At 49.3% G+C, this 25,323-nt stretch overlaps 1 protein-coding gene across 1 annotated transcript; it reads right to left on the reverse strand.

Moving 5' to 3' along the window:
• Positions 1-3,139: 3,139 nt before the first annotated feature.
• LOC107298615 (Na(+)/H(+) exchange regulatory cofactor NHE-RF2-like) lies at positions 3,140-22,224 on the reverse strand (the record flags this gene model as incomplete). Its single annotated transcript, XM_015827994.1, has 3 exons — positions 3,140-3,220; positions 14,998-15,255; positions 21,974-22,224. Coding segments are annotated over 3 exons (590 nt in total), but the record flags the coding sequence as incomplete, so codon positions are not given.
• Between the last annotated feature and the right edge of the window lie 3,099 nt (positions 22,225-25,323).

The raw sequence follows: 25,323 nt of genomic DNA on the forward strand, positions 1-25,323 counted from the left end.
ACCCCCTTACCCTGTTGTCCACATCAAGAGTTTGGGAAGCGGAGGGTCCCTGAGGATATTCGGGCATTGGGCTAAACTCTTTTTCTGTGGCCACTTTAAAAGGCATGAAGTGGTGTTGCTATGAACAGAGTTATTGTAAGCCACCTCTGCGAAAGGGAGGAGGTCAGTCCAGTTCGTTTGTTGATAATTCACATAGCATTGGAGATACTGCTCCACCATTGAGTTCGCAGATTCAGCCGCACCATTGGTAGACGGGTGAAAAGCCGATGATAGTCCTTGAGATGAGCCAATTAGTTTAAGAAAACTCCTCCAAAATTTAGCTGTGAACTCCACCCCCGTCAGAGATTATTCTTTTAGATGCGCCATGCAATTTGTAGATGTGTTTCAGGAACATTTTGGTTAGTCGTTGGGCGGACGGGAGCCCTTTGCAGGCAATGAAGTGAGCCTGCTTTGAAAACAGATCTATCACAGTCCAGATGACCGTATTTCCCCTATTTTCAGGTAGATCTACTATAAAATCCATAGCAATTTCTTCCCATGGTTGGAAAGGGTCTGCCACCAGTTGCAATAACCCAGGGGGTTTCCCCGGAATTCTTTTCATGGTGGCACATACAGCACAAATCTAGACATAGTTTTTCACGTCCTGTTTCAATTCCGGCTACCAGAATTGATGGCAGATGAGGTGTAATGTTTTTAAATATTGGAGCGCATTAAGGCAGAGGGTCTCTGGCAAAGGGTCTCTGGTTACCAGTGGCTTTCCGGGTGCGCTTTAAGGTGTTAGTTACCACCTTTAAAGCGCTCCATGGCATCGGGCCTGGATATCTCCGAGACCGCCTTCTGCCACAGATCCCCTCCCACAGACCGGTACGCTCCCACAGAGCGGGCCTCCTCAGGGTGCCGTCGGCCAAGCAGTGTCGGCTGGCGACCCCCAGGGGGAGGGCCTTCTCTGTGGGTGCCCCCACCCTCTGGAACGAACTACCCCCCGAGATCCGGACGATTCCGGACCTCCTACCTTTTCGCCGCGCCCTCAAGANAAATACAGTTTTCCCCCTTTGTAAGCCAAACCATCCCTGCATGTTAGGGAGGTTTGATTGTCCTTGAACCATTGGTCAGTGAGGAGCTCGTTTTATTTTCTTTGCCCCAGGGTCAATGGGATTAGGGGCTCTTGAAGGTGGAACTCTGTGCAGCGTAAATTGAGAAGCAGTTTGTGGATTGGAGATAATTGCCTCATTAACCTCTTCATGCTGGCTTTTATACTGAGGCAGTCTGGATAGAGTATCAGCTAAGAAGTTTTTTCCTCCCGGTATGTACTTTAGGGTGAAGTTAACATGGTTAAAATACTGCGCCCATTGTACTTGTTTCAGAGACAATTTGCGGGGAGTCCTTAGTGCTTCTAGGTTTTTGTGATCAGTCCATACCTCGAAAGGCATCTTACTCCCTTCTAGATAGTGTTGCCAGTTTAATAGAGCCCAACGGATTGTGAAAGCTTTCTTTTCCCACACAACCCATCTCCTCTCGCAGTCAGTGAATTTTTTCAAGGTGTAGGCGCAGGGTTGTAGGGTCCCACTCTGGTTCTTTTGCAGTAGCACAGCTCTGACGGCCATGTCGCTGGCATCAGCTTGAATCACAAAGGGCTTCCCTGAGCAAGGATGCTTTAAGACTGGTTTGACTGAAAATAGTCTTTTTAAATTTTCAAAAGCAGTTTGACAGTTCATAGTCCATGCTAGTGGTTGGCCTGGATGCGGCTTTCCTCCCTCTTTGCCTGTTTTTAGTAATTCCATAAGGGGTAAAGCAATTTCAGGAAAGGAGGGGATGAATTGGTGGTAAAAGTTGGCGAATCCCAGAAAGCTCTGGAGCTGTTTGCGAGTCTTTGGGGGCTGCCATTCAATTACGGCTTTCACTTTGGCTGGGTCTATTTCAATGCCCTCGCTGGAAATTCCTGTAGCCAAGATAATCTAGTCGGGTCTGGTGAAACTCACACTTTGATAGTTTACATAAAGTTTGGCGTTCAACAGTTTCTTTAGCACTTCTCTCACTAGTTTTACCTGGTCAGCCATATCTGTGCTGTATATCAGGATGTCATCAAGATACACCAAAAACCCCTTGTATAAATGGTCATGTAATACCTGATTAATCAGCTGCATGAAGACAGCTGGAGCCCCTTGCAGTCCAAAAGGCATGACTTTAAATTGGTAGCTCCCCATGGGATAGTTAAAAGCAGTCTTCCACTCATCTCCCTCCTTTATCCTCACCCAGTAATAAGCCTCTCTCAAGTCCAACTTAGTGAAGACCCTCCCCTTTGCCAGGTGGGTCAGTAAGTCCTTCAGGAGGGGGAGGGGTATTTATTTTCCACGCTCACCGCATTCAGACCTTTATAATCTATGCAGAGATGAAGCGACCCGTCTTTTTTTTCTTTAAATAACACCGGGGCTCCCACGGCAGAATTGGCCCATTCAATAAATCCCCTTGCTAAGTTTTTGTCCACATACTGCTGCATCTCCTCCATCTCAAGGGGGAACATAGCATACATTCTTGGTTGTGGGAGTTTGGCTCCCGGTAACAGTTTGATAGAGCAATCATTGGGTCAGTGGGGAGGCAGGGTGTTGCATTCTTTCTCAGTAAACGCCTCTGCTAGGTCCCAGTATTCACTGGGGATGAGTGGCTCACCTGGTTGAGACAAGGCAGCCATGTGCTCATTGGGTGGGCTAAAGTCTCCTGTAACGTCCGTCGAGTTAAGGGGGGGCTTGGGTCCTATAGGTAACCTCATAGTCCTCATTCCCTTCTCCCACCAGATAAACGGCTTCCATTTGTCCAACCAGGCTAATCCTAGGATCACAGCCTCAGTCATTTTCGGAGCCACCATGAAACGAATGAACTCCTAGTGCTCGCCTATTTCTAAGCATAGGGGTTCAGTCAATTGCGTGACTAAAGTTCCCCCCATTAAGGAACCATCGGCTTGCTCAAATCTCATGGGTTTAGAGAGCAGTCTTGCTCGTATGCCCATTTTCAGGGCAAGTGATAAGCTAATAACGCACCGGGAGCATCCGGAGTCGACTAGTACTTTTAAATCTACCTGTGCCCCCATCTTAGGGATTATGGAGTTTGCAGGTAGTGAGAAACGTGGGACGTGTCGACTCACCATCGGGTCATTCTCTCCTTCGTCGTCGCTGTCATAGGAGGGTAGAGCTGCGGCAGGTCCAGCTTGGGTCTCGGCACTCTCCTGTGTGGGAGACGTGACTTGGGCAACGGGTTCCTGTGAGATCCAGTTGGCTTTCTCTTTTGTTGCCTTCTGGGCTGGTTTCTTTCTCGCTGGTGGTCCCGGTCTATTCTGCTGCTGAGGGTAAGGGACTGGGCAACTTGCTGCTCGATGTCCCTGTTGTCCACAACTGAAACACTTGATCGGTGGCCCAGCAGGTGGCCTGGGATTTTCAGTAGCCGCAGCAGTAGGAGGCTTTTGGGGGGGTTCGAGGACGGGGAGGCTGCCTGATCTGTACATGTGGGACTGGGGGTTCCCCTTGGTAGGAGTTGGAAGCTGCCTCGCTGATCATCATGATCACTCGCGTATGGGGAACGGGAAGGTTGTTCTCCACTTTTTATATCTAGCTCCTCAAATCTTCTCCACTAATTGACTATGGACTGTGGACAGGTACTTCCACTCACCCAAGTCCTCAGGGGTAGACAATTTTGTGGTTCTCCACCTGTCTGGGGAATGCGACATGTGGGAATCCCCTCTTTGCAGCTCAACCTCATCCATCTTCAAAGCACTTGATTGTGGCAAGGCCGTCTCAAGGTGTCTGGAGTCTCTACTGGGTAGGGTCCATTCCGATGACCAGATCAGTTGTCCTTGCGGCTTGGGCCTTGCCCCCAACTGGAAGGCCTGAAAAAGTTCCTTCTCCGCTGGCTTGGCTCCCCCCTTTGGGGTAGCAGCCGCTGCCGGGGTACTGGTTTCAGGCGCTCTTTCTTTCTCCATGCTGAGATCTTCCCCAAATCTTTGGGACTCAATTCTAAGGACAGCGCCTGGGGCTCGGGACCCCAAGATAGTTAGGTAAAAATTGGAGGTTTTGGCTTATTGTCATGATTCCAACAAATGAAACTCTTCAAAAGAACTTTGAGGCATTGTTTACCTTAAAGAATCTTTTATTCAAGAAACAAAATACCAGCACTACATAGTTAAAGCCAAAAACTGAATTCCCCTCCCCTTGGGCACAATTCTCTCCTCCAATTAACAGTCATAAATCACATAAATCTGGTAGTTCCCCAGTGCTCCATGATCTTTGAAACATATAGTTCAGTGGTTCTGATATCATACCTGCCAGTTCCTTCAGAACCTTGGGGTGTAATCCATCTGGTTCTGGTGATTTGAACTTGTCTAGGGTGGACATGTGCTCACTTACCATTTTCTGTCTTAACTTGTGTTTCTAATCTGTTTTTTATGGTACTGTTTTTGATAGGTTGGCCTATTTTTTCCCCTTTGTGTAAAGATGGATGCAAAAAATGAGTTAAGCAATTCTGCTTTCTCCCTATTGCTTGTCACCTTCTTGCCACTTTCTCCCACTAATGGACCAATCATTTCCTTAACTTTTTTCTTGTTTTTTACATGTTGAAAGGTTTTTTGTTGTTGTTATTTTTGACTTTTGTCGCAAGCCTTAGTTCATTTTGAGCCTTAGCTTTCCTCACTTCATCTTTTCAGGCTCAGGCTATTTGCTGACATTCTGCCTTAGTTGTGTGCCGCTCTTTCCACTTTTTATACTTGTCCTTTTTATCTTTCAATTTATCAGAGAGTTCTTTATGCAACCATCATGGTTTCTTTTGAGAGCTGTTATTTTATTTCTCCATTGGCATTGTGCTAGACTGGGCTTTTGTAATTTCACTTTTCAAAATTTCCCAAGCTTCTTGAGTTGTTTTTCCCTTGAGGATTCTCATCCATGGAATCCTTCCCAAGCTCTCTCTAAGTTTATTGAAATTAGCTCTCTTGAAGTCCAAGACTCTAGTTTGACTGTTCTGTTGCTTGTGCTTGCATGATGCTGAATTCCAATATTGCACAATCACTTCTCCCTCCAAGGTTCCTGTGGCTTCAACACCTTTTATCATTTCATCTCTGTTAGTGAGAATTAAGTCCAATATGGCTGATCCCCTAGTTCCATTCTATACTTTTGGGGAGACAAAGTTGTCTGCTAGGTTTGTCAGGAATCTGTTTGATCTTCCACTTGGTGCAGAGTTTGTCTCCCAGTTGATGTCAGGGTAATTAAAGTCCCCCATTACTATTGTGATCTATTTCCTACATACCTTAATTAACTGACTCGCAAAAAGTTCATCTATTTTCTCTTTTTGGTGGTGTGGCCTATAGTATATATCTATGGCAATGTCATTCCCCCCCCTTTTATATTGACCCAAATACATTCAGGTTTTCATCATTGTTGTGCTCTATTTCTGTAGAGATGCAGTTATTTCTTATATAGAAAGCAACCCACCTCTTTTATTTGGTTCCTTTTAAATAATTTAAATCCCTCTAGCTGTGTGTTCCATGTGTGGGTTTCATCCCATCAAGGCTTCCGTAATGGGCAACTATATCTTATCTGCCCTCATTGACCTGAATTTCTAACTTGCTGCAGTGATTAAGGTGCTACATCAGAAAGCCGGAGACCAGGAGTTCTAGTCCTCCCTTCCGCAGAGACGGCAGCTGGATGACATTTAGGGCAGCCCTTCCTATCCAACCCACATTTTACAGGGTTACTGTTGACAAGAGAACACCAGGCAGGAACATGTGTACGCCATCTTGAGTAACGTAGAAATAAAAAAGCAGGACAATAATGAAAATCATACTGATCAAATAGCTGAGATAGGAGACTTGTGTGTTCACAAAATAGTTAACTTAGCTAATAACCAAAAATCAACAATTGATCTCCACCAGCCCAAAGGCATAACTACAAATAATTACAATACTTGGAAGGTGGTTTTTTTAACAGCTTCTTTAAAAAAACAGATCCAGGTGGGGCATGCAAGCTGGTAAGCACCAAAGAAAACATCTCCCCTATGAGAGCAGCCATGAAACCAACAATGTCATCGTTGCCTGTACCATAGTAGTTAACTTTTTTTTCTAAGTGACTGGCAAAAAAGCTTTTCCCTGAAAAATAACAAATTATTTTGTGGCCATAGATGAACAATTTGAATCTCTGTTGCTGGACAGACATGGGCACATGGGATTTCTATGGCGTTCTGTGACAAGATAAACCAAAGCATCAATAGAGCATTAAGATCCTTTAGTGCAGCATTATTCCACCCTCCTCAATCTGGACCTTTGCCCCAGTCAGCTAGCTAGAACATCTGGAGCTGCAACTTTACTCTTTGTAACTGAAGGAGTGCCGTCATCCGAAGGCCTCTGGTGCAAGAGCCCTACGGAAGCCAAAGACAACTGGGCAGGAATGATGCTTGGAAGGAACCCCACTTAGGAACACAGTTGGCAGAGCAATTCGGATCTTTTGGGGGTCATGCAACAAGTCTTGCTAAAATAGAGTTGTTGTGAACCCCGCTCCATCCTGATAACCTTTGCAATGGCCAGAGTCAGTTTGCAAAAGGGCCTAACAAAGAGGAGCTTGTTTTATTTAAATGTGTAAGTCATAGGCAGGTAAGACAGGAAGCCAATATGGATTCCTAGGGAGGCAGAAGGGACAAAATACAGAATTGGAAGGGAGCTTGGAGGTCTTCTAGTCCACTCTCCAACTCGAGCAGGGGACCCTCTACCATTCGAGACAAATGGCTGCCCAGTCTCTCCTTAAACCCTCCAGCGATAAAGCACCCACAACTTCAGAAGGGAAGCTGTTCCACTGATTAAATGCTCTCACTGTCAGGAAATTTCTCTTTAGTTCTAGCTGGATCTCTCTTTGTTAAGCTTCCATTTGCTAGTTCCTGTCCTGCCCCCAGGTGCTTTGGAGAATAAGTTGAACCCCCTCTTCTCTGTGACAGCCCCTCAAGTGCTGGAGGACTGCTATCATATCTCCCCAAGTCTTTCTCTTGTCTTCCACGTTTCTCAATTTTTCCTCACAAGGATTAGCCCCCAGACCCCTAATCATCTTTGTTGCTCTTCTCTGCACTCTTTCTAGGATCTCAGCATCTTTTTTATAATGTGAACTGGATGCAGGATTCCAAATATGGCATCACCAGTGCAGTATAAAGTGGTATTACAGTGAACAATGGAAGATTGCCCCCAAAGCCTTCTGAATCTTCAATATGCCTGCATAAATCTGTGATGACCTCTAGCCGCTGCTTGGTTCGAAAGTACAAAATTCAAGCCAGAGAAGAGACATGCACCACCTGTCCTGGTGAACTGGCATCTGATGTTCTTTTAGGGAAGAACAAACACAAAGATATCAGCTGCCCTGAGTTTGGCTCCTGCTCTCATTGTCTTCTCCAAACCAGGTATAAGCAGTGGGGGGCCCTGGATACAACGGGGCCAACAGACGGCTACTGATGACTACTGACGCTTATCAAGCCCACAGACCTTCCTAATTTTCAAAATTGGTTTTGTAATCCAAGAAGAATAAAAGCCCTGGGTTTCTCTGAAAAAAAAGCAGAGAGAATCAGGAAAAGAAAGGGAAGAACTCGGAAGGGTGAAGAACAATCTTCAAACTGCCTTGGAATTTGATCTTAACCAGGGAGCTTTTAAAACTCATTAAGCACATCAGAAAGCCAGTCTGATCTTCTCTGAGGACTTTCCGTCTCTGGAGCTCCTTGGACAGAAATGGATTCCTTTACTTATCTAGGCTCATTGTGTGGGGCTTATGGGCTGCTGGACACAAAGACCATTCCAGTTCTAAAGGAGCCCTCCCGAAAGGGGGGCTGAGCTCAACCAAGCAGTTAATGGAGTTAAAACACCCTCGGAAAAGGACGATCTCCTGAGCTGAGGGTGGCCCAGTCGCTCTCCACAGCAGCCCAAAGTAAGCGATTGGGGGGGGAGGGCTGATCTGCTGGACTGCAGCCAGGGAGGGGGAGGGAAGAGTCAATACCCTGAAGGGAAGAGCTTTCCGTTTGGTCTGCAGGCATTTCATAGTCTTAGGAGTCCCTGAGAGAGAGAGGGAACCCCCTCCCTCTTAAGACCGGAAGAAAAGAAGCTAGTTGGAAAAACAAAACTCTTTCCAGACATTTTGGAAACACACATTATATATGCAGAGAGGGGCAAGTTGCATGGCTGTTGAAAAAGGGGGGTTCCCCATAAACACCCCACCACAACCCCATATGAGGAGCTACTACAGTCCTTTGGAACTCCCTGCTACCCCCTTCGCTTGAGGCAGTGCAGTTCCTGTGGTCCTTTTCGATTATGGGCAAGGTGAGAGTATTCTCAGAAATAAAACAAGCTCTTCAATTATTCCAGGTTGGGCAATCTAGAGGATGCTGTCATTGTGTTAGCAATTCTGGGGACAAAGAGGCTGAATTGTCTTTTCAGACACACAACAGCTACTTTTACATTAAGCTATGATGTAATAGATTATGTAGATATTGTCACAGACATTATGGAATATTGTATTCTGAAAGCTCAATTGTGATTTATTTAATAAACCATGGTTAAATGAAGCATGGGTAAGCACAGGTCACACTCTTCATCTTGCCTGTCCTACCGTTGCCTCTATTTCACTTTTATCTGATCCAGGCAACCTCCAAATGGGTGGACTTCGCCTCCCAGACTTCTCCTACCCCATGAACATTGCTGAGAATTCTGGGAATTGAAGTCCACACATCTAGAAGTTTGCAAGGTTGCAAATCATGCTCAAAATCATCCCCCCCCCCCAAAAAAAAACCTCTTCTGGATTCGGGCTAGAAAAGTATTATTTCATCCTGCCAATAACCTTTTGCCACTCCTTGGTATCATCTCTACTTCTGGCAGAAAACATCAGCACAGCAACATAACTGAAAAGTGGCGGATTTGCCTCCAAAGGCCCAACTCTCCCGCCTTTGAAGTCTCGAGCAAAATGCCTCGGCCTGAGCAAGGCCCCGCCCACCCCGTTTCTGCTGCGAATCTGCCGCATCTTCTTCGGTCCAGAAAGCCATGGCACCTCGCACCCGTGTCCCCGGGAACAAAAGCATGCCCGGACCAGCCCATCCTGGTTTAATCTCCTTCTGATCTCCTGTTCCTTTCCACTTACTTTGTGTTTCACTAAAAATACTGCTGCAGAGGAAATCTCTGCTCTGGGGTGGATCCCTTCCTTCTCAGGAGGGGTTTCCTGCCAACACCCCAATTCAAAGACAAGCAGGCGACCCAAGTTCCCAGGCCCGACCGGAGAAAACAGGGGAAAGGGGCAGAGAAGGATCCTCTGAAGTAATGCAGAGAGTATGGACGGCGTGTACACCCCAGGGGCTGACCTTTGCAAAACGTGGTTTGTTGAGCCAGCTGTACCATTCTGATTCACACAGCACCCTAGACCTGAACCACAGTTGCAATTCACATTAGATATTAAACTCATATCAAATCAGGGACATATATTTTGCCATGGAGGATGAACTTTAGTTAGTGTAGTTTTAAAACAAGAAGACAAGTGTGATGTGTAAAGCAGGACACTACATAGTAGCTTGTTCTACAGACCATGGTCAAAATGATACACAGCTTAACCTGATGCATAAACTGTGGCTTGCAAATGCTAAATGGCTTACATTATATAGACTAGATTATCATGGCTTCTTCTATAAACTATAGTTAAAACCACAACCTAGGCTATATGAAGCATCAGATCATGGGGCCATCTAACTCCATTTATTTATTTGGGATTCTCAAATATAATCCTAATCAACTGCTCTGCATGTCAAACCATAATTCCATGATAAAGCCCCAAGAGGTCATCCTTCCCATCCTCAGCAAAAGAGGAGCCAGGACAACACACAGTAATTCAAAGCTCACCCGTGATCGTCAAGGGGGTGGGGGGCTTTAAAGGTAGAGTTCTCAGTGTCTTCTGGGGTCAAACATATTCCATACTGTTGGGGCTGCTGTACAGAAGCTTCATCTCCTGGTCTGCATTCCTCTTACTTCTTGAGGAGGTGGGACCTTAAGCAGACCCATCTAGACATCTAGACAGTTGGGCAAGGCCCCATGCTGTGTAGGGCTTTATAGGGGATAACCAAGACCGTGAATTTGGTCAGGAAGTCTACAGGCATCCAGCAGGTGCAATGCTACACCAGCGGCTTTCCCCAGCTAGTTGATGTCTTGCTACATTACGTCCTAATGAAGCTTCCAAGTTACCTTCAAAGGCAGCCCTAAGTGGAATGCATGGCAGTAGTCCACCTGCATAGTGATAAAGGGATGTGTTACTGTCGCCAAGGCCCCCTGATCTCGGTAAGGCAAGTCTGTAATTACTGCATCAAGCAAAGCCATCACCACACACACACCCCAACATGGATGGCAGTGCATAATTAAGTAATATCAGCATTTGTTGATGTTCTTTCCAAACCAATGGAGTTTTTTCCTAGAGGCAGATGTTCAATATTCAATGCAGATGTTCAGTGATGTGGGGAGAGAACCAAGCCCACCATTCTCCACACTGGAGCTACCACAGGCTCAATTGTGCTTCTCCCACAAATGCTAAGTGGAGCCTCTTCATCAGATTGGAGCAGAATCACTGCAAAACAGGGCCTCCTACTGCAACTTCTGCAGGCTGTCCTGAAGATACCACAGTCAATAGTTTCTGAGAGGATCTAGGAGGACCAAGAGGATGACTTCCTCCGACAAAGACAACCAATGCCATTTCCATCCTGGGACCATGCCTGAATCAGATTTGGATGATCTGCTTCTTCCAAGACCTTCGGCAGCTGTGACCTTTGCTAAAAACAGAAGGCTGGAGAAAGACAGAAGTTCTCAAAAATGGCTGGATTGAGAGATGGGTTCTTGATGGAGGCGGACGGCATCTCCCCCTCCCCCAGAGAAGCATGAGCCACTTCCCAATTCCAGCAGCATGCATCCTGCTTGGCCTTATGAAGGAATCAGGAGGGGCAAGGATCTAGTATGAGTATTTTCTATTATTTTCAAGTATGATGCAAAGTTCATGCTTGAAAAATCATGGGGAGTCAAGCCTGACTGACCCTTGGGGAAAAGACCACTAGAAAATGCCCAGGCTGGGGGCTACTCTGGGAATTCCAAAGAACATCCCTGCAAGTCACAGTGGGATGCCACGTCTCTCTTCTTCCTCCCACTGGGTTGAATCCCTAGGCACAGAGAGAAAGGGGGAAAGACAAACCAAAGGTCCTCATAAACATTGTCTACAATGTGAAAGTCACAATTCCATCCCCCCAAAAAAGGTAAATGCAAACGTCTAATTGCATAAATCAATCTTTTCCACAAGGAAATCTGTAAGCCAACTGAAGAGATAATCATTCGCAGTTTAACCCAAAAGCCGGAGGAAGGTTTGCAATTCTTAAAGGAGCTCTGGTGAAAGAAGCATCAGGAGACTTCGGTCGCAAAGCCTGGGCCTTGTGTGCGGCACATCCCTCAGGCTGGACCCAGCAACACTGGCAAAGTCTTTGGGGAAGGCAACTCATTCTTCAAAGATGGTTTTCATTTTTAAAAAGAGAAGTTCTTTGCAGCCTCCCCCAAACCAAGCAAGGATGACACCCGAGTGCCCCTTTTGTATGCGAGCCATTGTGTTCCTCAGCTGACCCAGGGCAAACAAAGCAGTGCTGTTTCTACTGGATTGAGAAGAGGATCGCAAGGTGCCAGGCAGCCAGAGGCTCCAGCAAGGCTCGGGTGATTCACTCAGTGCCCAGCCTCCATTCATGCATCAGCTTTAACCATTGTTCCTTCATTCCCGGACATGTGATAAAGCTGGATTTTGTATCCTTTAGTGCCACCAATCTCTTGGGGGATCCAAATTATCAAGGCAATTCTTTCCTTTTATCACATACTCTTGCATTTTAGCAGATAATCTGAGGCAGGCAGCAAAACCTCAGCTGGTAGCAGAGAGTTTATATCTTCTCTATCTTTTGGCAGGCATTTGCTGCTTGTCCATATTTTTGCAGCCCAGACCTGATAACCAAAATACAACCTCTGATTCAGTTAATTTCAGAACCCCTTCTAGTCTGTTTCACATAGAAAATTACTTAACTTGATTGCATCTGCTTCTCTAAAATGCATAGACACCTAACAAGTAAAAGTGCTTGGACAGCAACATTTAGCTCTGCAGTGCATCAAAACCTCCGTTGCCTGAAAGTTGCATCTAAAAACATTTAGGGAAAGTATGGAGCAGCCTGCGCAAGTAAGGGCCATCAGCTGATACGACACCTGCTTGGACCAGCCTTTATCGAAGGCTTTGCCAGCCTGACTGTCCTGACTGGGTGCAGCTCAACTCTCCAAAGTGCAGCAGTGTGGACAGTGCTCCAAAGCTTAAAATGTGAAAGATAAAACTGGAAAGCAGGCGGGCAGTTCCTATCCAGCTCTGAAACGACAGCATGCCTCCCTTCAATCTGTTTAATTGCCCTCTCCTCCCTATTACGCAGAGGGAGGAGACAAGCCAAAGTGCTAATGCGCTTTGCATTGCTTTATATAGGTAATGTAAGGTACACACAACTGTACCAAGAGCATCATTTTGCAACAGCTGTTAGTTCAGAGATGCCTATTTCCTCCTCCACTCTTACAGCTGCTCCAGGACATTCTTTTCTCTAGTTTGTTTGTAGTTCACAAGATCAAGATTTGACTCCCCCCCCCCAGCATCCTCTAGAAAAAAGTGCAACCTCCTTACTTTATACTGGGACTTAAAACCCTACTGGGTCTCCCTGCCCCCACCCCCGTGCTGCGTCCCCAGCAGACGTGATTTAAGCTTCCTAAAGCTGACCTGAGAGCGATCATTCCCCGCTATTCCGTTTTGTTTTTCTAAGGGAAAAGCCAACCAAGGAGCAATGGGACATGCTGACATTCTTAGGACCAGTTTTAATCATGGTTTCTGGTTTGGGAATCACTGTGCTACTGCAATGTACGTAAAACGTATTTACAAATCCATGCTATGTTCACAGGCAGACAAACAAGCTGTTTGAAACATTTGCATAAAATATGGAGCTATAGCTGAGCCTGTCTGTTAATTTGTCATTTTGCAGCATTAAAGAAAAAAAAAATCTGCAGGAAACCACCCACCAGGTTCATCCAAATGCAAATGAAACTGACCATGTTATTTCAGCAACCAAGATCAAACAGTGCAAAATTAGCATTCCAAACATTTGTACATTAATGCTATTAAATGAATATATATTATTACCATTTAATGTCAATAGGTAGTCCTCGACTTACAACTGGTTGTTTAAAGACAGTTCAAAGTTACAACAGCCTTGGAAAAAGTGATTTACAACCTGTTGTTGAAACCGACTGTCACTCTACCTTCATGATCAATCAGCTCCCATTCCCCCCTCCCCTCCCCCCCTGCAGAGTCCTGCAGTCACATGATCTTGATTTGTAACTTTTCCAGTCTGTTTCCACCCAGCAACATCAGTTGGGGAAGCTGGATTCACTTCTGCAAGATTCACTTAATAACCATGTGATTTGCTTCACAATCACTGAAAAAATGGCCATAACATCAAGTTTGGTTATGTGATCACTCATTTAGGAACCATATTACTTAGGGACCTGTCCCAATTGTGGTCATAAATTGAGTAAGGGACTTTGGACGGTCTCCAAAGCTGAGCAGTGCTAAACTTCCCGAGTGCCTGGATGGGAGACCCCTGCAAAACCCAGAGCTGCAGGCCGGGCGCTGGGACTCTCGAGAGGCTCCCTCCCTGGGCAGGGCAGGAGGAAAGCGCTAGCAAGGTCAGCGGAGGGATGTCCCTGCGAGAGTCCCCAGGCAGCCTCCTCTGGATATCGGTCTGCCTGCTGCTGGGTTGGCCCTTCCTTATGGGGCCAGCTGATCTTGGAGGAACCTGGCATTGGTGAAAGGTCTAAATATCAGTTTTTGTTCCTGGTAGTTTCTCATTTCTCCACATCTGTCAAATTCAGTTTTTCTGAGTTAGTCAGTTTTGTGAATGTATGAACTTTGCTTTGTTGAATTTGAGAAATCTTTTTTTTTTTTAAGTTTCCATTACAAATGACATGTGAGCCCATTTCTCCAAGCATAACAAATGTTGCTGGCAGTTTTACCTAATGTTATCTATTTTTTTCAAATATTTCTGGATGTTAGTTTCATAATTAGGATTGAGTTTGCTCCAATCTGCACTTTTTACAGTATGCAAATTCTGTCGCTGGGTTTAGAAAAGCAGGCATTTTGAACAGGGCCTCAACCGATGCAGAGTCAGTGTGTTTTGCCTCCCAGGGTGAACTGAAACCATCCCCCTCCCTCGCCTGCGTTTCTCCCCCTCCTTGTGCAGAGACCGAGAGCTGGAGGAGGGCGGGGAAGCCACAGGGCGAAGGAGTTCCGGTGTGGGCAGTTGCCACGGAGAGCAGGTGGAGGGGAAGGCTTTGAGTCCAGCGGGAGGACTGTTTTGCGTGGGGGTTCGGGGCGGCAGAGGGCAAGAGAAGGCCTGTGGCAGCAAGGAGGAGAAGCCGTTAGGCAGAGGAAGCCAATGTGTGCCCACGTTGTGAGAGAAGCACAGCCCAACCCAGAGAGGCTGATTCTGCCGCTCCACCGACCCGGCCCGTGGCTGCTGTGGCAGGTTCTGTGGGGGATCACAGCTCTGCTTGGATCCCCAGGCAGCTAAGCCTTCTCCCTTCTCTCCTTCCTCCAGAGAGCCAGACCGGTATCAAGAGGAGGGAGTGGAGGTGAGGCCCCAGGACCCTGAAGGGCCAACCATTGGAGCCCCTCAGAAGAGGCCTGTCTTTTCCATTCTGGATGCTACCAGGTGCGTCTGGTGGGGGGGACCCCAAAGGCTGGGCGGGGCCCTCCTTGGCCTGATCTAGCCTTGGGGTCATCCTTTCAAGTCACCTTGTCTCTCCTCTGGATCGATATTTGGGCTGCAGCCCCTTTCAGAGCTAAGCTCTGCAGATGGTGACAGAGATCTTTACCCCTGCACTTTCCCTCCATCTCTGGGAACAGCCAGGCTTACCTTCTTCCCACTCTCCGAACCTAAACTGTGCTTGTGCCTTTTCAGGCTCCTGCTGCTCAGCTCGGCCGCAGCCTTCCAGGAGTCTCCGTTGCTGGAATTGGGCCCTTTGCCTGGTGGTGCCTCAGGGTTTGCCACCATGACCGGCCAGCCCGCCTCCTCGGAGCAGGTCAGGCGGAGACTGCGGAAATACTCATCGGTCTCTTTGTCCACCACCAGCAACCGGGTCTCGGTTTCAATTGCTTTGATGCGCTGCACAACCTGGGGAAGGACAGGTGGGCGAGGGGAGAAGAAGAAAGCATCAGCCAGACCCTCAAAAAGAATGGAAGGTCGCTAAATAGGAAAAAAAATCTCCTGAACAGCGTTTGTAAAGAGAGCAGAAGTACAATTACTTTCAGCTGACATTAAAAAGGCAGGGGAGCAACTGCCCTGGTTTGTTCATTTATGGGGAGAGAGGGAGCTTCCTGGGGGAGGCCAGTTTGGCCCCGAGACATTAAAGCTGGTTAAATCAATTGCAGTTGTTGGATTCACGCATTGTTCTAAATCTGAAGTTCTTAATTATCCCTTGGCTAGGGCCAGGAAGATCTTCCAACTGCCAAAATGTTTTCCAGGGTGCAAAGAGAGGATTCCATCAAGCAGATGGGTCTTTTCCTGGGGTTCAGGGCTTAAGACACCATCCCACAAAAGGGCTTTCTTTGTTTTCCTTGAAGACGTTTCACTACTTATCCAAGAAGCTTCTTCGGCTCAGTTCCCAGAAAAACTATCTAGCCCTATAGGTACGGGGCAGCCCCATCCATTCTGCCCTATGGCCTTACCCCCTGCAGGGACAGCTCACCCTGTCCACAGCCTGGCTTGGCATCATAAATCTACTTCACACAACTCAGCATCTGGGGAGGGTGAAGACCAATTGTCTGGCACCGCATGAATCAGCCTCTGAACATCTCCATTTCTGCCTTGAAGACGAAGTCCTGGACCTAGCCCTGCCAGGAGAAACTGGGACCCTCAAGTGGGCTGCTCTGCCTGAACAAGCCAGAGGCCCCTGAATGCAACCCTGCGACCTGCCAGTGCTGCCATCCAGAGCTCAGTATCCGAGAACCGTCGGCTGTCTTTCAGCTGCATTTGCAGATGCCTTTAACACACCTAGGACTGGTTCAAACCCTTGCAACACATTCCCACAACAACCTGCGAAGGAAGTCTGGAGAGCCTCCACCCCCCCCATTGCAAGCAAGCGCTACCTGACAGGAGAGGCCCCCCCCCCCGTCTCTCTGCCTCTTAGAGACTCTCTTAGACAGAGGTGAAATTGTTTGTGAAGCAGGTGTCAGCATTTCAAACAGCGAGTTGAGCATAAAACATTTTAGTAAACTTGAATAGCACAAAGTCACAGGCAGAATCTGGAGTGTGTTTCAGGACTCGTTGTGCCCAAAGCCAACAGAGCTTTTTTATAGCTATTGTACCTATAGATAGTGATAGCAGCTTTGGATCATCATTAATATTCCATAGGGCCAGATGGAAAAAATCATTTGGTTTGATTAAACAGAAAGAGCAACTGTCAGGAAGGTCTTTGCACAGCTTCATTTGGTGTACCAGTTGCACCCTTTTCTAGGTCAGGGTGCCAGGTCTTCCTTCAGTCACCCATGCTGTGTTGATCTCATGACTTGACTATTGCAATATGCTCCATGAGGGGCTGCCCTTGAAGACCACCCAGAAGCTTCAACTGGCCCAGAAGACAGTGATGGGCAAGCTCTGATATGCCCATGTAACGCTGCAGTTTTGCCAGCTGCACTAGTTGCCCCCCACAGCATCTGCCCAGCCGACTTGGTCCTGCATGGTTAGTTCGTTCCAGGCTCCTCCAATCAGGCCATGCTCTCTAGTGAGACCCTCCTCTGGAGCAGGCAGACCCGGACAGCCTCCTCCCTGCAGGCGTCTGGAAGCGGCCTGAAACCTGAAGACGTGGCTCTTCACTGGGGTCTTTGGAGAGGATTTTAATCCAGAAAATGGTGGTTTCTTTTGTTTCCACCCAGTTTGTTACCCTGTCTTCTCTGTCCTCCTTTTTTTTTCCTGTCATTTTTCTTGCCTTCCAAGGGAGAAAAACATTTCAATGAAATGTCATGAAATTCTAAAGGTGGTTGTGTGAACGCCCTGCCCTTCACGGGCTCTGCAGCTTCCCCCTTCCTACAGCCCCACACCTTGCATAAGATTCGTCCCAGGGGGCTTTTTCAGTGGCCACAGTAAATCTCTCATTTGGAAAAAAGATCCCACTCAATTTCTCAACTTTGATGGAGAAATTCTAAAGTTGAACAAACTGGCTGGGAAGAACCTGAAAAAGCTTCTTGGTGACCATCCTCATTGCTTTACTGCAGAACATCCAGAAATGTAGGCTCTGCTTCAAGATGCCCACTAAGGAAGCACCCCAATTCCCCATAAGAGCCTCCATATTGTCACCAGCAGGTGCTGCACCGAGTCAGATCCACGAGGAATTGTGGATCAGGATCTGCACATTTTGAAATGAGGATCTGAAGAAATGATTGAGGGGCAGATCCTCCAGCCAGAGTCGATCGCACTTCACTTCCTAACAGGCAGGCCTGGAACTGTCCTGAGGGCCAGCAAAGAACCTCATGGCTCAGATTCCAAGATGTCAAGTGTAAATACAGACACAAACACACATGCCCAGACAGAAACACGCAAAACATTTAAGCTGAAAGCTGAATGACTAGTGCTATGAGGAAATATTCATTGAGCAGAATCAAAAGGAGGAGAGCATGATACTTTGATTCCATGATTCAAGGAGCGATGCTGGCCAAAGAAGTCACTTCTTCCGTTGTTCCCAACAGGGAGCCAGAGCAGAGGTTGGTGGGAATTCTGGAATGTGTAGTCCTAATGCATCTGCTGGCCAATATGACACAAGCTGGGCACAAGAACATCCAGCCACCATAAAATCAGCCTTTAGCTCAATTGGCAGGCTGTGCCATACCAAGGTTTACTCAGCTTCAACTGCCTGGGTTCACATGGCACATTAAACAGGAAATCAGGGTTTGCAAATTGTAGTTGCCAGACTTTACAATGCAATTATACAAAACAAGACACCTTTTACCTTTCTAAGATACAGATATCACTAAAACAACTCAGAGATTAACACAACTCATTCAGGAAAAATGAAACAAACTATCTGTCTAAAATGGTATAGGTTCTCCTGCTTGAGCAGGGGGCTGGACTTGAAGACCTCCAAGGTCCTGTCCTGTCCTGTCCTGTCCTGTCCTGTCCTGTCCTGTCCTGTCCTGTCCTATCCTATATAGTGACTTAGAGAGTCGTATGAACTGGACTGGGATTCAGAAAAACACTGCCAGATTCACCTAATGGCCACAAATAAATTGGGGGATTTTCTAGTTTAATTCCACAGTCACTCATGAAACCCCCTTCCTCTCAGTTATACCATGTTTCTCAGCCTTTACAATTTTGAGCTGTGTGGACTGCAACTCTCAGAATTCCCAAGCCAACATACTTGTTGAAATCCACAAATCTTAAAGTTGCTGAGACTGAAGAACGCTGGGCTACACCATAAAGGGGAGTTAGAAGGCCACTTTGCAGGCCCCTCAAACTCTTTGGAGAAAAGTCAACGAATGGGCTCCATTCAAGGTTGCCCAAGAATGTTCTCAAACTTGCAAAAGCAGCGATAGCAGCCAATAGCAACGATGCCTCAAGGATGATACACACCCAGCAGTATTATCATACAAATGCTGCCATTTAGTCTTTGAATCCCTTCCTCTGATGCAAGAAAGTAAGTCCCAACAGCGTTTTCATAATGACATCATTACACAGAATGTAGAATATAGAATCATAATGCTGGAAAGGACCTTGGAGGTCTTCTAGTCCAGGGCTTTTCAACCAGGGGTACGGGTACCACCTGTGGTACATTGGCACCTGGCAGGTGGTACGCGACCATCCTACAAAAGTGGTAGCGGGGGAGGGGAATGAGCTGAACTGGTGGCAGCACTGCACAAGCCTGAGTGAGAGATGGCTGGAGCTGCAGGGCTGTCAGGGCTCAGTGGAAGCGCCAGGATCAGCGCTTCTTCGGGGCTGTCAGGGCTCAATGGAAGCAGCAGGATCAGCGCCGAGCTCCAGCTGAGCCCAGAAGAAGCGCCGATCAGCTGGAATGTTGCAGCCTCTCCAGGGTCGTGTAATTTACATTCAGATGCTTGGCAACTGATTCATATTTATGACGTGTCCCAGGGTCATGTGAAGTGACCAAAACCTGCTGCAACCACCCAGCAGACGGGGGGAATAAAAACCAAACACCCCCCCACCCCACCCCCGCTGCCAATCCCCAACAGAAATGCTCACAATGAAAACCTCAGACAGGAGGAAGAGCGCTGCCAGGTGGGCAGGCAGGTGTCTTGCTCAGCTGTGGCTTGGGGGGCACTTTTTTCAGTGCCATTGTAACTTTGAACAGTCACTAAGCGAACTGTTGTAAGTCGAGGACTACCTGTACTTTATCACTTTTTTCCTTTTTGGGGGGGTCATCAAGTTTTTGACACCTTGCTAGGCGACTGGTGGTACTCGGATGTTGCCATATCCTAAAAGTGGTACAATGGGTGAAAAGGTTGAAAAGCCCTGATCTAGTCCTACCTTCTGCTCAAGGCAAGAGCCCTCATACCATCCCAGTCCAATGATTTATCTGGTCTCTGAATCCTCTCTGAAACACAGTTAATCTCCCCTTGCTGGAAAGAGTTGGGTTATGGACTTAGGGAAAGCAGGGCAAGCTACGTAGCTCTCTGCAGCCTCTGGGCAGAAAAGCAGAATATATAGCAAAGACACAAATCATCCTCATCAATCCACACAGACAAGGCCAACAGCCCCCCCCCCCCGGCCTTATTCCCCTGCTGTCTTTTTCCTCCTTCCTTCCTTCCTTCCTTCCTTCCACCTGCCCATGTCTTACTTTTGGCCAGCTCCCAGCCCAGGCTCCTGGTCATGAGAACTTCATTAACATCACCCCTTTCATTATCAAAGCACCTTCTCGGTTGCCTTGGCTCACTGCAACACACAGCTTGGTTCCCCTCGACTTTTGCCCCAAGGAGGAGGGAAAGGGGCCAGGCCCACCAGCCAGACGCTCCCTCTCCGCCCAGCCTGCCTCACAGGGCTGGTGCTGGCAGGGAAAAAAGGTTGGGGTTATGCTAGAAATGTCACCCAGGATAGCAGGAAGAAAGGCAGGACTTGACTAAATGATGATAAAGGTTTCAGTTGCTCCCCAGTGAGGATTTCTCCCACAGCTCTGCTTCTCATTCAGGACACTGTATGTATGGGTGGCTGCCTGCGTGTGGCCCTCCGATCTTATAATTTCTCTCCTGACTAAAACATCTCAATTACCACCAAAGAGCTGCTATAGGATGCCTTAGTTTGGGATATTATTATATTATTATGGAATAGCTTATTTATTCTCTGCTTTTGAGACCAAGTAGCAAGAACCTTCGCCCCAGAGTCTCCCTTCTTTTCTCTCTGCATACACAACAGTGCCAGTCTTTTGTTGGTGCAGCAGGCGAATGCCTCTGCTCGCCAAGCCCCAAAGGAGACCCCTGCCTGCCCTTCTGAACCAGCTTTGGGCTGAGCTGTGAGCCCCCCCCCCAAAAAAAAACCTGTCACAAGGGAAGACACAGAAGCTTGGCAGATCTAACATGCCCATCAAGCGAAGGAGAGTTTGCCCTCTCTAGACACCAAAATGAGAGATGTCCAGGAGTCCAGTGCAAGCTGGCAAGAGGGGAAGGGTGGCAAGGAAGCCTTCATGGGGGTCTCTCTTATATCAACCCTCTCAGTGTAAGTCAGTTTAGGTTACGGAGAGTAACTGGCCAAACTCTCCAGTGAGCTCCAAGCTGAGTATGGTCTCCGGGGTCAGCGCTTTACCTGGGACCTTTCTCTTTATTCTGGGCCCAACCCCCAGAACCTCCCAGCCAGAATCCTCTCCATTTTCTCAGGCCTGTCATGCAAGCACAGCGGGGGAAGGGAGGACTCCGTTCCCACAGTAAACTTCCAGGGCTTTCCTCCTGCAAGTCCTCCCAAGCAGCCTGAAGGGAAAGGCGTCCCTCCTCTCCGGGCTTAGCGAAAGCAAGCAGTGAAAAGCTGTTCCTCCCCCCCCCCCAAAGCTGCTGCAGGGTCTCTAGCAACCCAAATCCCCTCTGCCCCCCCCCTCGGCACCAAAGGGAGAGGAAGAAAAGGGGGAACCGTGCAGCAGGCTGACATGTTTCTTCCTCCCCTGCGCATGGGTAGCTTGCATGTAAACTCCCCTTAAACCACAGCTGTACATGCACACGCCAAGTTGCCTGATCTCCATCACTACAATAGCCACTGGCACTCTGGCACCTCTGGGGATGTTGGGACCGATGTTCCAGAATTCCCAGCCAGTCTGGCTCCCGATGAGAATCCTGGGAGGGTGCCAGTTAGGGGGGGGCACTCCAAAACCATCTGCCTCCTGAGGCTTAACCCGGCATGCACCTCCAGGCCCCTCCCAGAAGTGGACCCTCTGCCCCGATTTAAAGGTGGAAACCGCCCAGACGTGCAAAAGGGGGGTTGCCTTTATGGAAAGGGGGGCTCCATGCGGCTCCTGTACTGAGAGTTCAGGCTCCTGAGCCCCCCCCCTCCCTCCCCCCCTCCCCCACGAAGCGGGTCCCTCGGCTTGGCTGCTTTGAGAACCCAGGGAGGAGCCCGGAAAGGCCCTTATCTGGCGGGCCAGCCGGGCAGGGCAGCCTGGCACCTCCTCCCTCCAAGTCCTCCCGAGCTCCGTGCCGTCGGGGGCCAAACGCCCCGAAGAGCGACTGAGTTCAGGGCCTCCTGCGGGCCTGGGGGCGCCTGGCGGGGGCCCGGGCGATTCAGGGCTGAGGGCGCTCAGTGCAGCCCCTCTCGCCGCCGCCGCCGCCGCGCTTTGAAAGGCTCTGCCTGCCCCCTCCGGCCGCCCCGGCTCTTCCAGGTAGACTGCCCGCCCGCCCGGACCCACCTGGTGGTGCGTCTCCTTCTCCACGTTGACGCCGTTGACTTCGAGCAGGCGGTCCCCGGCGCGCAGCCCCGCCGCTTCGGCCGGCGAGCCGGGCTCGACCTTGCGGATGAACTGGCCGCTCTTGCCCTTCTCGCCGTGCAGGTGGAAGCCGTAGCCCTGCTCGCCGCGCAGCATCTGGCAGAGGCGCGGCTGGCGGCGGGGCGCGCTCCGCTCCTGCTCCATGGCCGGCCGCCGCTCCGGGCTCCGCGGCGCTTCCGACGGCCCGGCCGGGCGAGCAGCAGCCAGGCGGCAGCCAGGCAGCCAGCGGGGCGGCGCTCGGCGCGGGGGCGTCTCCGGCCCGGCCAACCCCGCCCCCGCCCCCGCCCCGCGCTCCGCAACGGCGCCCCCAGCGCCCGCAGACGGCGAGCGGCGAGGGCGGCCCCGGACCTCCCCGGCTCCGGCGGGGCTGCGCGACCCTCTCCCCGCCCCCTGAGCCAGCCCCTCCCGCCGCGGGGGAGGGCGCCTCTGGCCGTGTGCAGAGCGCGGAGCGGCGAGCGAGGGCGGACAGGAGCGAAGATCCGCTCGCCCCCCCCCCCACGAGGGACGGGCTGGGAGGGCAGGCAGGCAGGCAGGCAAGGGAGCTGCCGCAGTCGGACCCCGAGTCTCCTCATCCGCTGCTAGCGCGGCCGTGCGGCACGGGAGTGGAGCCCGACCCCTCATTCTGCTCACGAGCGAGCCCGGCTCTTTCGGGGAAGTCTGGCTTGGAAGAGGACGGTCCTGGGCCTCGGTCCTGTCGGGGACCGGAAGGTCCCGGGACACTTTCTCGGGATGGCTGCGTCTCCCAGGCCTCCTCTGCAGGGTGGCTTGTTTCTTGCGCAGACCCAGCAATGTCGGTTTGCTCAATAAACTGTTTAAGCAAAGCAGGACTTAAAATAGTTCGGGGGAAGAAGAGGCCTTTTCACCGGGCCTGTCCCTCGGAAGCCTCGGCAGAGCCCCAACTGGCTTGGCCTCACCCCGGGGGGCATCGGAGCGGCCCTTCCGAGGCAGCTCGGTCAGTTCAAGCAGCTGCTGCGGTTTCAAAATCCCCCCCCACCCCCGTTGCCCCCCCCTCCTCTGCCCGACAGGGTTACCTGCAGGAAATGTGTGTTTGTTCATTAATAGAACAGAACGGCCTCAAAATTAGTGCTTGGGCGAGACGCCCCGCCGTTTGCCGGGAGCTGCTTTGATGCCAGCGGAAAGGCGATTGCAGGCTCCTTGTGGAGCGGCCGGATCCCTACGGCTCGCCTGCCACTTCCAGAGCCCACCCTGGTCTCCGATTCATGCAGCCAACTTGACGTTGCGGGGGGGGGCTTAGGACGACTGGGAACAGCCAGTCAGACCCAGACTGGGAGCTGCTCCACCTCCAAACAACAACCTAGGAGCTGAAAGAGGAGAGGTCAGAGGCTGGAGGGTTAGCTGCTAGGGCAGGCTGTGGTTTTCATGCCCTGAAAGCAATCGGATATTTAAAATAATGCTGTGCCCAAAATCTTCATTGCGATGCCACTGACTTTAGTTTCAGTTCCTCTTAGTGGGCTGTTCGACCTACTTTCATTTGTTGGGAATGGTGGAGAGAGAATGGTGCAGTGAAAGGCCAAACCGGACTGTCCACTTGCAGATGGCTGGGCTACCAAATCACTTAATACATTCCAAAACATCACCCTCCAATCCTCAGATTTTCAATTACATTTTCTTCTTGGTCAAAATAAATTTGGGAAGCAAATTCTCTTTCATCAGGCTGATTAAAAATTGGCAGAAAAATAGGAGCATTTTTTTTTGCATGATACTAACAGAATGCAGATTTATGATGACACTTTTTATATGCCCAAAGGAATTCCCCTGCCAGGACTGGATGGCTTGCTCCATATTTATTTCATTATTATTTAATTATGCCTTTCCCCTCCCTATTTTCCGAGAACTCAAAGGAGAGACCCCCCCCTTTCCTGGGAGCACCCCTTAATTGTATCCCTGCCAAATGGAGTTGCCAAGTGAGCTCAAGGTGGGAGTTGAAGCTGGGTCTCTGCTCTCCCAGTCGGGCACATTCATCAGTCGTCAGTTTATACTTTGCATCCCTTTAAGATTGGTTGAACCAGCAGTTATGAGAGTGCCTCTGTGCACATGCAGAGAGCATGCCTTTGACTTAGGGACTTTCAGGAACTTCCAGGGTGTCTGACTTTAGAATCCTCTGGGATCTGCCCTGGGTTTCTCTATATCCATGCTATACGGGGTGTAACTGCTTCGGTGCCTGTGTGCGTACATGAGGGTTGTGAGAGCCTTTCTCCCAATGCCCCAGGCAGGAGAGAGCCCAGGATGTGTGCCAGTGGCATCTCGTGCCTGGGCCTCGCTTCTGAGCTTGTCCGGTGGTAGCGTGGGTTGACTGCCGCTTTTCTCACAAAATCAGGCGGGCTTCCCTTCCTTCCCTGGGAAGCAAGAGTCTGGCTGGGTTGTCAGCCATACCATGAAAAGAGCCGCCAATCCAGGGGGCTTCCCCACCCAGGGCAGGCAGCCGGTGGCAAGACGGAAAGTTCCAACCCAGCTTCTTAGAAGGAAGTTGGGTTAATCTTTTCCCACAACTGCTGGAAATTCTGTGGCAACCAGTTTCAGCCAGACTCCAATACCTGGTCTGTGTTCCTGCTGGCAGCAGAACATAAATGGATATTTACTTTGCTGCTGCTGCTGCTGCTCCTCCCCATAGTGACATCATTATCCAAAAATACATGGCTGGAATTGTGTAAGTGGGCAGCGTTCCTTCACCTTGGGCACTGCCAGCCCCTCATGAGCAGAGAGACAGACCCAGATAGGCACTCAGCCTCCTCAGATCTTGATCATGGCTTGGGCTTCCAATGTACCAAGCTGACAGTGCCAAAGAGACACTCTGGATGACTGGCAAAAAGGGAGGTCTCTCCAAGAGACTAGTGCTGCAGTTGGGCTGATGCAGCTCCTCTCTGGCTGCATCAGCTGGAAAACATCATTAAAATTAGTTCAACTGGCCCTCAGAGTTGCTCCTTCCAAATTCTACTCAGGAAGGAGGGAGAGAGGGAAAGAGGTAGGTAAGTAGGTAGGTAGTGTAAGGTCCTGCCTCAGCTATCTCCCCAGGAAAGTGTGACTCTTGAAACAGCATTATTTCAAAAGGATCTTTTACTGAGATAAAGTGATTGCAGAGAAGTCAGGCAAAATCAGAAATTCCCCCGTGAAAACGTTAGGTTAATTTCCCATTGTCCAACTGCACCCCATGGTCCCAGTCCATCGGGAGCCATCCACTGGTGTGAAGATGTTATGAGAACTTTGAACCACAAAGGTGATAACAAGTTATTCTCTGGCGCCACGACCTTGGT

Source organism: Protobothrops mucrosquamatus, unplaced genomic scaffold (assembly GCF_001527695.2).
Source record: "Protobothrops mucrosquamatus isolate PMUCROS unplaced genomic scaffold, P.Mucros_1.0 scaffold4133, whole genome shotgun sequence".
Lineage (NCBI taxonomy): Eukaryota > Metazoa > Chordata > Lepidosauria > Squamata > Viperidae > Protobothrops > Protobothrops mucrosquamatus.